Here is a 14783-nt window from a genome sequence, read left to right on the forward strand (position 1 = left end):
AAGGGTGATCTCTGGTGGCCAGAGACAGCGAAGTCATGAAGGGCAGGTAGGTAGGATTTAGGACATGAGTAAAATATGTGATCAAGTCATCGTCATCAACAATCTTACCAGCAGCACTTAGCTCAACTGATATCCTTGGCCTCATCAAGGTAAGCAGAACATTTGCAGGAACCTTGAGTTAGAGCTTGGAGTTTGCGCTTGAGATGGCTAACACGAGATTTGGAATTGGAGACAAATTTCTTTTCCAATGCATTCCAAGCATGCCTGGCAAAGGTGATGCCAAAAACTAAGGGAGCCGCATTTTTAGACAAAGTGGCATTAATCCGTCCTAGCACAAACTAATCCTTTTTGTGCCAAAGAATGTACTGGGGATTGAGTTCAATAGTGAATTTCTCTTGATCATCAAGGAGAAATTGCAATGGGCACGGCTCGGAAGTTCGGAACCATCCATAAAACCCATCAAATCATTACTCTTTAGTATGAGAACCATTTGAGACAACCAAATGAGATAGTTTGACCCATCTAGTTTGGCTGAGACTAGTTGGTTGAGATTTGGAGCAATAAAGGCAACAGTGGAATTAGAGGAAGTCATTGAACCGAATGATATTGGATCAATATTTGCGTGAGCAGAAGGCTATGATACCATGAAAATGTTTAAATGAATAAGCTAGCTTAAGTGCCACAGCCGTGTGTATTGCTCTGTTTATATAGATTTACAATGAATGGGTTTTGTATTTTGAATTACAAGTAGCGGATATATACAATACAAACATTCCTGTATATTAGGAAGGATAACGGATAACAGATGGAGTTGTTGTGGTAGACAATCGTTGGGTTGCTGCTGGTGTATGAGAGAATTCCTGAGCTTGCAGTGAGTGATCTTCGGAAGTGGTTGAGCTTTGGTTGATCTGTCTAACATGTACCATGGCCTCGTCGTGAAAGAAATAAACCAGACACGTCCCTGGCCAATTAATAGTAATTGATCAATACTACTGAATAATTTGGACACAGTCAGTGCATGACCGTCCTCTCACGATGATCAATATTCTGCGGGCTCGAAGGTCCGACAACAGCTAATTAAACAACCATTTAGTTGCATATACCAACAAAAATATATATAATAAAGGAAAGAAAAAGTCTCGAATATTTCTTTTTAAAAACAGTCGAGTCTACTATTAATTAAATAATCCCAATTGAGCATTCCCTCACGTACCAGGCCAGCAATATTAATGTTGATATTCCCACGGGGGCTTGTTTTTCAAAAAATGACTAAACAGTATCAAATCGAGTCGGGGTTGACTGAAAGGAACTTCATGCCCTGCTCCCTTCACATAGGTCAGACCCTTGTATACTTGGCTCCACCAACCAACCTAAATCACATAAAATATAAAATAGGAAACCCCAAAATATTATTATTCATTCAGCTTTTTTAGTACTTAGTACTATTTATATATATATATTCTCGATTTAGCCACAAGAACAACATGTATAAACTAAACGAATAATTCCCATTTTGGTTAGAGTAATGGCAAACCTGTTGCTTGTCGTCTCACCAAGGATACCAGTCGGTGATGGTCTTGAGCCCTAGAGCTTTAATGGAATATCGAGTTGCAGTCAGTGGCACAACGGCATCCGTGTCACCACTGTTTTTAGAGTTGCTGTACTCAGTTAATTCTGAAGTACTCATGAATCATTACTTATTTGAAAAGTTGTAGATGTTTTATCTACACACGCAGCTGGCCTTGTGTATAAATTAAAAAGATTACCTGAAGACCCAAATCCTGATACCAGCCTCTTTAAATTCTTTACAGATAGGAAGCATGGATTTTGGAGAATCACTCCACCAAGTTCTAACAATATCACTGCAAATAGATCAATGGGGAGGGAGCATTAATGAACCATTTAGTACTGCTGCTGCTGCTATATGTGTGTACACTGCATGCAGTATATACTGAAACAAACTTAAATATTAAAGGAGTATTCTATATAAATATGTAAATATCCGTACTTGCAAGTTCTCCAAAGACGAGGAACCCGAGCAATGTAAACATGAAAAGCCATCTGCACCCTTGTATCGTTCATGTATTTTCTTGTGTGCATCACGGCACAATCATTTCTGCCTCCAAATCTCCATGCCTGAAATTAACTCTCAAATATCATTCCTTTTTTCTTAAAGTAATTAAGATTTTTCATGAAACTAATACACCCTACGCCTACGGAGACAACATGCACATATATATACACACATAATAAGATTTTCCCATATATATATATATATATAGCACGTGCACGGCCTAGACTTAGGACTTGGAGACCAGATTAATGCTGACGAGAGCTGACCAACTCGTGTGGACGCTTTAAATTCTGCCTTGCAGCGCCCCTATCGTCATAGCAAGGCCTGCTGTACATGCTATAGGGATTGATGCCTACAAACTCCATGGAAGCTCGAGAACGAGCAGCGTGGCATATTTTCCGAGTGAATAGAATCATGACATTTCGGCAAAACTTGTTGAGTAGATCATATGAGGAATCAGATATCAAACCATGGTTCCACCAATACTCGAACGTACCAATATTATCATTATAATCATCAATGAGTGGATTTTCCAACTGCTCCAAATTTATGACAAAAATAAAAGGATGAATTGAGTTGAATTTGCTTTTTTTAAAATAGCCAAATTTGAACTTTTGGCAGGGGATTTATTGATTCTTCACGAATGACTTACCAACCCTTTGAAATTAGAGTAATGTTACCTACAGTCGTAGAATGTGTAAATGTCACGCAATCGCTTTGAAAAAGAGTGGAGTTTACGATTAAAAAGTTAGTTTTTTTTTTTTATATAGGTCCCAGATTAATTCACTTTTTCAAAAGACTGCGCGGCACTTGCATAACCACGGCTGAAAATATCATTTCTCTTGAAATTAATGACTGGATTCTTAATTCACTTGTTGGCCCGCACTATAATATGAGAAAGTTCAGGAATGTAATGACCTGATGAACGCACATTTATGCAAAGTACTTAAGGCAAGTTCTCCACTTTAAAAAGTTTAAAATGATTATTAGTCAGGAAAATGTGTTTGGTGAGCAAAAAAATTAACCTGCATAGCTTTCTCCCGCAATGTAGAATGGCCTATACTTGTAGTGAACAAACCTCTCAAATCATTTAATGATAAATGTATAGGAATCTTTTGCTGCAGTACTTGCAAAAGCAATGAAAAGCTAGATAAGGGGAAGTGATGAACTTCAACAATTAAAATTGGGCAAAAAAATAGGGAACAAAATTGTGGAAGAGTGACCTGTTCTTCGGCCACCAGCAGTGTATACGTCGGACAAATTATCTGAATAGAAAAATCTTACTCCTGCTGGGGAATCAAGCAAAAGCAAATTTACCTCTGCACCAAGTAAAGTCAATCAAATTAACATGTAATTTATCATTTTTATTATTATATATTAATGCTTAAATATATGTATATTTAAATAAAAAATAAAAAAAATTACATATTTGTTAAATGGATTTGTGTGGTGTAAAGCCTCGGTATATCATTTCTTTTTTATATGATATAATCACTCATTTTGATTAGATCAATCGCAAAAATTTTTAAAAATTAGAACACTTGGTTGGAATATAACTTAGAAGAGTTTTGTTACATACAAGTACAGTCACGCACTAATCTGTGTATCAATACTAATTTATTCATACTTAAAATTTAAATTAACATTATGTACTAATATGATGTGATTGACCAAAAAGTAAATTTTATTAAAAATAATATTAATTTAAATTTTAAATATGAATAAATTAGTATTGATACACAGATTAATACTCGATTGTACTTGTATATAGCAAAACTCAACTTAAAATTAGCCATAAATTCAAACCGTTTGCTATTTCAATGGACAAATTTGTTCGATCAAGACGTCTTAAAAAAAATTGGGTGCAGATCAAATAAGTAGAATCCTGTGCTAATTTTTTATTGAATTTAGATAAAGCCTGAAATAAGTCTTATAAAATTTATTTAAATTTAGATAATTGATCAATGCATATCATTTTCCTTTCAAAAAAAAAAAAAAACTAGTTAAATCAATAAAAATGACCAATTGAATTTTTCATTTTTTATTTTCTACTTTTTATATTTTTATTTAATAATTAAAAAAATAATTATTAGTAAATTGGTATTTTTTTAATTTTAAAAAAATATATAAAGAAATATATTTTTTTTTAAATACAGTCAATTTCTTCGGTTATACATCAGTCTCAGTGGCGGTCCGCTTTTCAAAAACGTGCAGTAAGTGTTGACTTGCAGTTATCGATGTGGATCACAATGAGGTGGATCATAATGAGCCACAGGATGGGTCAGACCGTCTTCTTTTGACTTTGTTCGATGGAATTAATGGAGGAGTGCGTTATCCCAGAGTCGAAACCCCAAGTGGCCCATGTGATCTTGACTCTTCGAAACTGTCCAGAGCTCAAAACAACGGAAGAATAATATGGAATCCAGTAAAAATTAAGTAAAATTCATATACAAACCCTAAATATTTACAAATGGGCAACGCCAATATGCCGCCAGCATTTACCACTGGTGTCACCAATTGTAATTTTCTTTTCTTTTCATATTTTTAATAGATTTAAATATTTTTTAAAAATAAAAAAATATATTAATATACTTAAAATCATTTCTTTATTCATTAAGTAAAAATAAAAAATAAAAAAATAAAATTTTTTCCCAAGCAGTACACTTGAACAGTACCGCCCGGGTGGCTCAGCAGCATTTTCCTTTACAAATTCCATTTCCATTTACTATAATAGGGCATTTTCTTCAATGATTATTGTCTTTCGTAGAAAAAAATCCAGTTAAACAATGGTTGCAAACTTAAAATTATGAAATGGCATCACTTGGGGCAAGAATGGAGGGGCACTCGAGTGGAATGCTGCTTTTATTTTATCTTTACCTAGCCCCCTGCTGCATATAAACGGTAATAATACTTTGTGCTTATTTGTCAAGAATAGGATTGAAATGGCTTTAGCGTGGCATGGGCTTGTTCTCCAAAAATGATCTGAAAAGAATGAAAGCTTGACGAGGTCGATGCAGTGGAACCTCATGTCCTGCTCCGGTCACTGTCACAAATGTCAGTCCTTTGTATACCTGGCTCCACCCGCCAACCTATGTCACAAACGTAAGAGAGCTTGTGAGGACATAAATCATCAATTTTATAGCAAAATGTTTATCAAACGTCTAGACACCTTCAGATTGTTATGTATGTTATGGAACCAAAACATACAGATATCAAAGGGGGGGAAAGTGATGGCTCTATTAACAGCAATAACATTTCAATCATTGCTTTTGCATGTGTTGATTATAAATTAGTATCCAATCTCACAAATGATGTTTTAGTAGCACATGCCAACCAAAACTTAAAAAGTACCAAGTGTTTATTCGAGTTACCGGTACATGTAATTGTCATAACAGCAATAAAGGCCACCTCATCTCATAATGAATAATCGTAACATTACTTCTACCAAAGAAAAATAAATGGCTCCCTAAAAATCGGTACCCAAGTTTCTGGCAGGAAAGAATTATGTTTCTGAGCACTAACCTTTCCATTGTCATACCATGGGTACCAGTTGGTAATAGTTGGCAGCTTCAGGGCATCAATGGAATATCGAGTTGCAGTCACAGGAACCACTGCATCAGTGTCTCCACTGAAATATGAGTTCATAAAATGAGGATACAGGACATAACAACGACAGATATAGTTTGTCAGCACAAGTTCATCAAAATATTTGGATACAGGGTAACAGGACACATAAAAGACCCAATACAAAATTAAGGATGCCAAATCACAATCCAGTCAACACCAACAGCAGGAAAATGCTCAGGTAAACATCAACAACAACTATGGTCAACACCTATAACCTAGCTGAGTTCAGAAACATGATAAAGTTGTTTTATTTCCGGATCCCATGTTCACAATTGAAAAGGACTTCTCTCCAACTTCAGTCTCTAGACCTTCAAATATTAAGATAAGCAGGAGAGTGAAAATGTTGCGTTAAGTCTCATAATGAGTGTATGGGTTGCGACGAAGTGCATGTGTTAAGTCCCATTTTTGTTTTAGTACGAAATGAAACTGGTCTTTATTTGTAATTCCAATGAGCTCCAACTATAAGTTTAACTTTGACTAGTCTTCTAGCGCAAATATGACTAACGTTTCCTTTGGTCATGATAAATGATATCAGAGCCACCTTAATAACACCATGTGGCTGAGGCACTGTAGTGTGAAGCAAGCCCTCAGTGATACCCAGATTGTAAAGGTGTTGCGTTATGTCTTATGTTGAATGGGTGGACTGTGAGGGCATGCATGTGCTAGGTTTGACATTGGTTGCGTAGAAAGCATAACTGGACTTTATAAAGATTTCCAAGTAGTTCACTTTCACAAGTCATATGGTGACATGCACTATTTCCACTACTAGTATTGTAATGTTAAATCCCCAAATTGCTTTGAAACCTTCAATAATTTCACAGAAAAATCGGAGAAGTGGGGAACACACATACACCCACACATAGGGAGAGAGAGGCAGACCTGAACACCCATATCCTGAGGCCAGCAGCAATGAGTTCAGAATAAAGAGGAAGCATAGAGAGTGGGGAATCTGCCCAGTAGTTACCAACAATGTCACTGAAAGAAAAGAATATGCCAACGATGCCATCACAACATGTGCAATGAAATCCTATCATGTATCCGAAACTAAAATTTTACCCAGTTACCTGCATGTTTTCCATTGATAAGAAATCATAGTTGTATTGGCATGGAGTGCCTTCTGAACTTCTGGGAGATTGAAGTACATTTGAGAGTACCTCTCAGAGCAGGGATCATATGCTCGGGACATCCATGGCTGATTTCGAAAGTAAAGAGACAGATGAGCTAAAACAAACCTTGAGATTACTTTTAATGGGTGAAATTAGTATTAAGCCATTTGTCGACCACCAAGAAGAAGATATTGATGTGGACAAGTATGCAGAACAATAAGGGGTGGCATTTTTAACCCGCCCATACAAGTAGTGACGAAACTCAGAACAAGAATTTACTTTGTGCAATATTGAATCAAGAGTCGGATAGAAAAAATTGATAGGGAAACATAAGTGATGACAGATACCAGAAAGAGAGGCAAATTTTAGTGGATGGAAATGCAATGCAAGTTTCAAAACATATATTGCCATCTTAAAATTATTAAGGTCTTAATATTTGCACATACTTAAAACATATGAAAAATACATGTATGTTTTTATATGTATGTAATACAGCTTTAGCATAGTTTTGCTGCTGAAAGCTCCATAAATATAAGGCACGATTCCTAAGCCAAGGCCCAAAACAAAAAAGTAACAAATGCCCAACATCAATGATGGTCGAATTAGCACAAACTTGAAATTAATTATTCGTTATATTTTTTTCCAAGTCCCAAACTCAACCATAGAAGAAAATGTTGATCCCATTAACCCAATCTTATATAACCTCTATAAGAGACCGTGCTCACATAGTGTTTGTGCTGTTTCATAATTATGATCAACTGCAATAACTTTAAAAGGAGAGTTAGTCAGCAGCTGTTGACTGGAGCTTCTAATTAATCATCAGATGTCAGCTAAAGCTCCTACAAAATTTTAGAATGATTGGGCAGGTCATGGGCTTAGAGAAGGGGGAAAAGGAATTATACGAGCTGGAATGAGCATGTGCTGAGGCCAGGAGACCCAAGACCAACCCCCCAGCTTGCAAAATTATGGAGAACATAATAGCACTGCGGGACCCTAGAAGCTTTAAAGTTTAAGCTCAACATACAACAGCTCTCTCAAATACTCAGAAGGCAGTAACTGTGAGAACACATTTCTCAGATTTGAAAAAGATAAAATGCGTCCTTTAAGTTTCCTTTGACAATTCGCCAATCACTACGCATTTTGTTAACCTGTGCTGGAAGAAGCTAATGCAGCATTTGGGTAACCTCTATGAACACTTTTCCACCATTACCGTCAAAGTTCCAGGTAGCAATACAAAAATTTCAAATATCTATGTTAAGCATAAATAGCACCATCACCTCACATCTTGGAGAAACAACATTAGGCAGTAACAGCCATGTTTTAAGTAAAAAAAAAAAATTTGTGTTCTCTACCCTTTTGACAGTCAAAAGGAGCTACTATCTGTGTTGATATTTAAAAGAAACAATTGACGAGAACTTACATAATGACCCCTTAAGTTGCGCCTCAATGATTCAGTATTATTACAAGGCCGTGTGAAAATGCTATATGGATCAATGTTTCCCTGCTCCACCTCTGCAACTTTAAGAGCCTTCATGCATTCCAGTGAGGGGTGCTGAGATGATCCAAAGTCGCAGGTAACTCTTAACATCCGATAGGTGGAATCAGAGATCAAACCATGGGTCCACCAGTATTCAAACGTGCCAATGTAATCATGGTAATCGTCGGTAACGGCATTTCCCACCTGATAGAAATTAGAAAAGAAGAAACAAAAATCATGCATACGATGACCGTTATTTACAATGAGCCAGTTGGGTACTGAAAGTACATCGGCTTAAATCTAATAAAATTATACTCACCAAAAACCCCTTGAAATTAATAACTGGGTTCTGGATTCCTTTGTTTCTTTGGTAAACAATTTGAGACAGCTGAGGAACGTAATGGCCTGAAACAGAATGGTACAAGTTAGCTGATTCGATCAAGTCACCATGAAAATTTGTAAAACTGAAATTCAAAATAAAAAATAAAGTAATTCAGGACCTGCGTAACTTTCTCCAGCAATGTAGAAATCCCTGTGCTTGTACTGTGGAAACCTTTCGAACCAATGGATAAGAAATGTATATGCATCTTCGGCTACAAATGCATAGCACCCATGCACCAAAAAATATTAGGATGTCAAATTCAACGCACTTTGACAATTTGCATTACTTGTTATTTGACAATCATCCACACACCTCAGCATGCGAAATAAAGTATAACGTTATCATCCATGACAAAATTGTTTAAAAATTACAATTAAACTAATACGCTACCTGTTCTCTGATCACCCGCTGTGTACAAGTCTGAAGTTGTGTTCGAATACGAAAAACCAACACCAGCAGGAGATTCGAGGAACAACAAATTCGCCACTGTCCGAAAGTCGGCAAATGTTTCGAAATTAGGTTAGGCTTCATCATTAACACAGTACATGAATATTGATTTGACAGGTTTATACATACAATTGTTCCAAGCATAAGGATTCGAGTAAAGAGTCTTCCCATCGGGCCTAATACGAAAAGGTCCGATCTCCTCAGCTGCTCCATAAGCAACTGATGAGCAACCAGGACCACCGTTGAGCCACAGCACAAGTGGTCTTGACTTAGCTCCACGACTTGCCAATGACTCAACCAACCAGTAAAACAATGCTCTTCCAGCTTGATCATTCACAGTCACGTAACCTGAAAACTGAGCAAACTCCACATTCCCTGGCTGTCCTGGCAACTCGGTGATCCTATCTCTCAGCTGATCTCTAATAGGAGAAGAAAAACAAGTTCCCACAAGAAGGAACAAGATGCAAATAACAGAGAATAAACAATGACCCATGAATAAAAAAGTCAAAAGCTAACGAAACTGAACCAAATCCAGACGCGCAAATCCCGAAATCGTTTCCGGGTTTTCAAGGAAGTTGGCTTTTGATTTCTAAATCAAAGGAAGTGGACAGAACCAGACAGCAGAGAGATAGACGGAAAGAAAGACACGGTCCGACCAATGAAGCACAAGCACTCACTGGAAGCATAGCATACGTAAATGAATAATGATAGGGGCACAGATCACTAAACAATCCGGGGTTTCCTTCCGGATAATCGCCTACAGGTTACAGAGCATTAAAACCTGAGCCTGAGAGCATTGAATGACTGAAGCAGACAAAGCCAAAAAAACTAGATCCCAAAAAGTATTTCCGGGTTTCCAACCAATTTTTATCTAAAAAGCACAGAGAGATAGACGGCGAGGATTCGAATCATATGAATATAATTGCGATGAGCTGTAATGACGTATGAACAATTTGAAACAAGGCATTTGTTTGTGTTTTTTCTGCCTTTTTATTCAGAACCTTGAATTGTCTTCTCTCTTATTGCGTTTGTTTCTAACAGACAATTGGCCGAATAGGTAACAGGCGCACGTGGGGGCTGGTTGCTTGCCCCGTTCTGATTCTGAATATTCAAGAATCAAAACTTCTCCGCAAAGGCTACTGGCTAACATTTGAAGAAACGCACAAAAAGGTTAAGATCTGTTTTATGGAATGAATCTTAAGAACGTAACAGAAAAAGGCGGTAGCTGACTCTCACAATAAGTAGTCTGTCTAATCTAATCGGTCACAGCAGCAATGAAAAAATCTCTAAAATAGAAGCAAAAGGCAAAAAGGCACGCTCCCTCTCGCTCACGGCTCACTCATAGCGAGTGCCATTCGTTATTGACTACTCTAGTCTCTATCTTTGTACTGTGACCGACTGACGGTGCTGCTGCCTGGTGGCCCCTTCAATTGTAAACAGGTTTACCAATAGCTGGATCTTTTTAAAATGAATGTACAAATTTTGCAGTGAATTTTTTTTTTTTTTTTAACCGTTTGTAAGGATGATTGATGTTGGAAGGCCAACAAAATAGATGATTCTGTCGCTGATACGTTCACACCAAACTATAAAATAACCATTTTATAAGAATAACTGTTCCATTCCAAGTGGACCATAAAGTTTAGTTGGATGGTGCTAGAATTTGGAAGAACTACCTTTTTTTTTTTTTCTAAAGTCCCGAATCTGAACTTTGAAATACGCGGAGTCTGTCCAAAACATGATTTCATCTTACTTACTTAAGAAAAACATAATTCCATATTTTTTTTAGAAGGATGAACTCAAGCTTAACGACGAGATAAAGAACAGTCGGAACTTTAGTTTGGGTCCGTGATTGAAGGATTATGACCTACTCCTCAGGGAGCAGGCTTTTTTTCCTTTGGGCCTCCCTCCCTCCCTACCCAGCTCGATTCACACCGTAGCCTGGTCGACTGCTTCGATCACACGTATGTGACATAAATTTGTATTTTTCTATTCTATTTAAATTTAATTTTTAATTAAATTTTATAAATATACTAATTTAATTAAATTTTAATAATAATTATATTTTAATTAATTTAATATTAAAAAAGTATAATTTAATTTATTTGCTTGAAGTGAGCAAATATTATTTTAATATTTGTCAAAATTATTACAATCTTTTTTGTTTGGTATGACTATAGCTAACATTCAAATTCTTTTATCAATAACTAATTTAATGTGGGGTTTTTTTGACACATATTAATTACATTTTAGGCATCTTTAAGCTTTAGTCAAGCCAATGAGAATGTTTTAAGATTGTGTTTAGGTAGTGAGATGACCTTAAATATTTTGTGAATAGTGATAAAAAAGTAATTAAATAATATTAAATAATAATAAATAGTCATATAAAATAATATAAAATAAGTAAAAAATAATAATAAAATAATAAATAGTATAAAAAAGTGAGAAACTACTACATATTCATGTTACATTTCTAATATCTAGTTGACCTGCTCAGGACATCAGCTGGCAAATCGGCCGACAATTGTTATAGGACTTTTGTTTCATGCCATTTAAATTCTAAAGGGAGTCAAATGTAATTTTGGTCTTTGAAGAAGAGAGCACTCGTGTACAGCCAGTACATCAAGAGTCAAGACTGCTAAAATTAAAGGGAGCGTGCCGTGTATGAAGCTTCGAAAGTGAGCACTAGGGCCCGTTTTGGTTGCGTCCCGAGGAAAACGCCAAGTGAGTCGTATATGCCGGTCCACACGTGTCGTGGCTGACGTATGCAATTAGTTCTTTCGTTGTTTGACCTCGTCTCAGTGCGAGCTGAGCGGAAAACAGAATTAAATAATAATAGGAGAAAATTCTAGGGCGGGAAAGCTGAGATTACGAAAATGTTATCGCGTTTCGGCCGTTATGACATAAATGTCCCCTTTCCTTTGGCCATAAATACACTTTAATCTATGTTTGGAAAGAAAATTCTGAATTTAGATTTATGGATTGTTTGTGAATTGTTTTATTTCATTTCATCTTAAAATTCCAATTCATTCTGTTTATCATTTATATATCATACATTGTATGTATTTTTTAAAACTAAATAAATTATTCTACTTATCATCCATATACTATAAATTTAACAAAAATAAATAAATACGTGTGATTTATAATGTAGAGATGATGTGTATAATTTTTTCAAAATTGATGATCTCATCTTTTTTCACAAGCATCACTTAATTATTAATATTTTTTAATTTGTTATTCAATCATTATCTAATTATTATAATTTTGCCTAACTTTCAAACAAAACACAAAATGTAAAATTTTCAAATCTCCAAAATAAAAATTATATTATAATAATATTTTAACTTCATAATATGTTTATTCAACTTTTTTTTCTTTAATTTCTCAAAATCTAATAAAACATCTTAACTTAAAACATTTTACTACCATTTACAAATCATTTCACTATTATTAATAGATTTCTCATTTCATCCCATCCCCAATCATCCCTTATATTTTGAATTAATTATGACATTAAATTCAAGATTTTGAAAAAAAAATTAGAAATTACTTATAAATAAAAATATCATATAAAAATAGACCCATAAACTATGTGACTTGATGTAATATAGAATTCAAACAGACAATTGAATTGGGACACTCAATAATGAGATGATGTGAGAATTTTACGAATAGTAATGAGATAATTTGTAAATATTAGTGAGGTAATTTGAGTTAAATATTTATTAGGTTCTGAAAAAAACAAATTGAATAAAAAATATTGTTATAATATAATTTTATAATTTGAAAAAGTTGAATTGTTTTTTAATTTTTCATTTGAAAATTTGAGAAAGTTGTAATGATTATTTTAAAAGTGTTTTTGTTTAAGTGATACTTGTGAATAAAATAGAATATATGAGATAAGATAAAAATAATTTCCAAATATTCATTTAGAGAATCAAATAAATTAACGTCATTTGATGTGATATTTTAAGTCTTTCTTAAAATAAGAGCTTTATAGTTAATGTATTAATGAACCGCATTAAGGAGTTGTTTGGAAACTTAGATGTGATTCATGTCTTATCTCAAAATTTCATTCATAGACATCGTTCAAACACAAGACACTTATTAATTTTAAATTTTTAACTTTTTTGTCTAACCATTACAATTTTTTTAAATTTCAAAACAAAATATAACAAATAATACAAATTTTTTTAAAATTTCAAAATAAAAAATAATATTCAAATAATTTTTTTTACTTTATAATATTTTATTAAACTTTTTACCTATCTGCTTTTAAAACTCAATAAATTTTTTAACTCAAATAATTTTACTATTATCTACAAGCAATTTAATTAATATTTACATAATTCTCATCTCATTGCTATATACGTTAAATCATATGAGTTTGTAAATTTTATTTATAAATTATTTATTAACTCATTTCAATGGGGGAGTGATTATATTTATAAATAACTAGTCTACGATATGAATAAGTGCTATTCCAACAAGATTTTATTCTTATAGATATTGGAATGACAAAGCTTTAAAAAATTCAAAATAATTTTATTTAGTATCCCACACGCTACATCTTTTTTTATTTATTTAAATAAATATGTAATACTTAAATAATAAGTAGAATAATTCAATTAATTAAAAATTAAAAAGATTTTTTAGCACCTCAACCTGTTTACTGGGTTTGGGTGTTGAGAAATGTCGAGAAGAATTATGAATAGTAATAAAAAATAAGTGAAAAGTAATAATAAAGTAATGAATAGTACTAAATAGTAGGTAAAAAATAAAGAATAGTAATATAAGTAAGTGAATAGTAATAATAAAATAATGAATAATAGTAAAAAGTGTTGAGAATACCTCAATACCCAAACATAGACTTAAGTGGCTGACTATCACTATTGGCGGCCATTACATGGGAACAAGGATAGTTATCTCATTTCAGAAAATTAAAAGTAAATGTAAGATTTAAATATTTCTCAAAATCTTCTTACATTCTTCAACACAAAAAAATAAAATAAAAATATGCACTCTTATTTTTTATGGAAGAGTACTGTTATTTTAAGATTTATACACCATGTAGTATTTATATGTCATAATTTAATTTATAATATAAATTTTATAAATTAAATTTTATTATTTAATAATATAAATAATTTATTTTAAATTCCAATTTGAAAAAATTATTATTATTATTTTTATGAAATACTCATTCTGCAATCTAAAAGTATTTGGAATTTGCTTAGGAAAAAGAAAAAGGTATTTGGAATTTAGCCGGTGGAATATTTAACGAGTTGCAAAATGTCTAGACAATATAATATTAATAGCCAGTGTGCCTTCGTTCATGTACACTTTTTGGCCTGTAACAATGATTGCGTCTACCGGGGCATGCTTGGCATTCTACAAATTACAATGGCATTTCAGTAACAAAATTGAGAGCAAACGGGACACAAAATAAAAAAGAAAAAAGAAAAAAAGAAAAAAAACAGAGGTCTATTTTCTTACCTCAACTTATCTGTCTATGCGTGGCTATTTTATTTTATATTTTTCTATAATTTTGAATAATGTTATATATTATATTAATATTTTATTTTTTAATTTTTTTATAGAAAAATAAAAATTGATAAGTTAATATTATCTCATTATAATAAGATAAAAATAAAATGATAACATAATATA

General features: G+C 33.5%; 1 protein-coding gene and 1 pseudogene across 1 annotated transcript; both read right to left on the reverse strand.

Moving 5' to 3' along the window:
* Positions 1–1226: 1226 nt before the first annotated feature.
* Positions 1227–4796, reverse strand: LOC122301916 (annotated as a pseudogene).
* LOC122301312 (serine carboxypeptidase-like 27) lies at positions 4771–10501 on the reverse strand. The gene is made up of 9 exons (XM_043112560.1): positions 9243–10501; positions 9057–9152; positions 8785–8877; positions 8604–8689; positions 8228–8488; positions 6766–6893; positions 6581–6676; positions 5597–5702; positions 4771–5163 (listed from the first exon to the last, which is right to left on the reverse strand). The coding sequence occupies exons 1-9, from the start codon at positions 9604–9606 to the stop codon at positions 5023–5025; spliced, it is 1371 nt and encodes a 456-aa protein (XP_042968494.1). The 5' UTR covers positions 9607–10501; the 3' UTR covers positions 4771–5022.
* Between the last annotated feature and the right edge of the window lie 4282 nt (positions 10502–14783).

Source organism: Carya illinoinensis, chromosome 2 (assembly GCF_018687715.1).
Source record: "Carya illinoinensis cultivar Pawnee chromosome 2, C.illinoinensisPawnee_v1, whole genome shotgun sequence".
Lineage (NCBI taxonomy): Eukaryota > Viridiplantae > Streptophyta > Magnoliopsida > Fagales > Juglandaceae > Carya > Carya illinoinensis.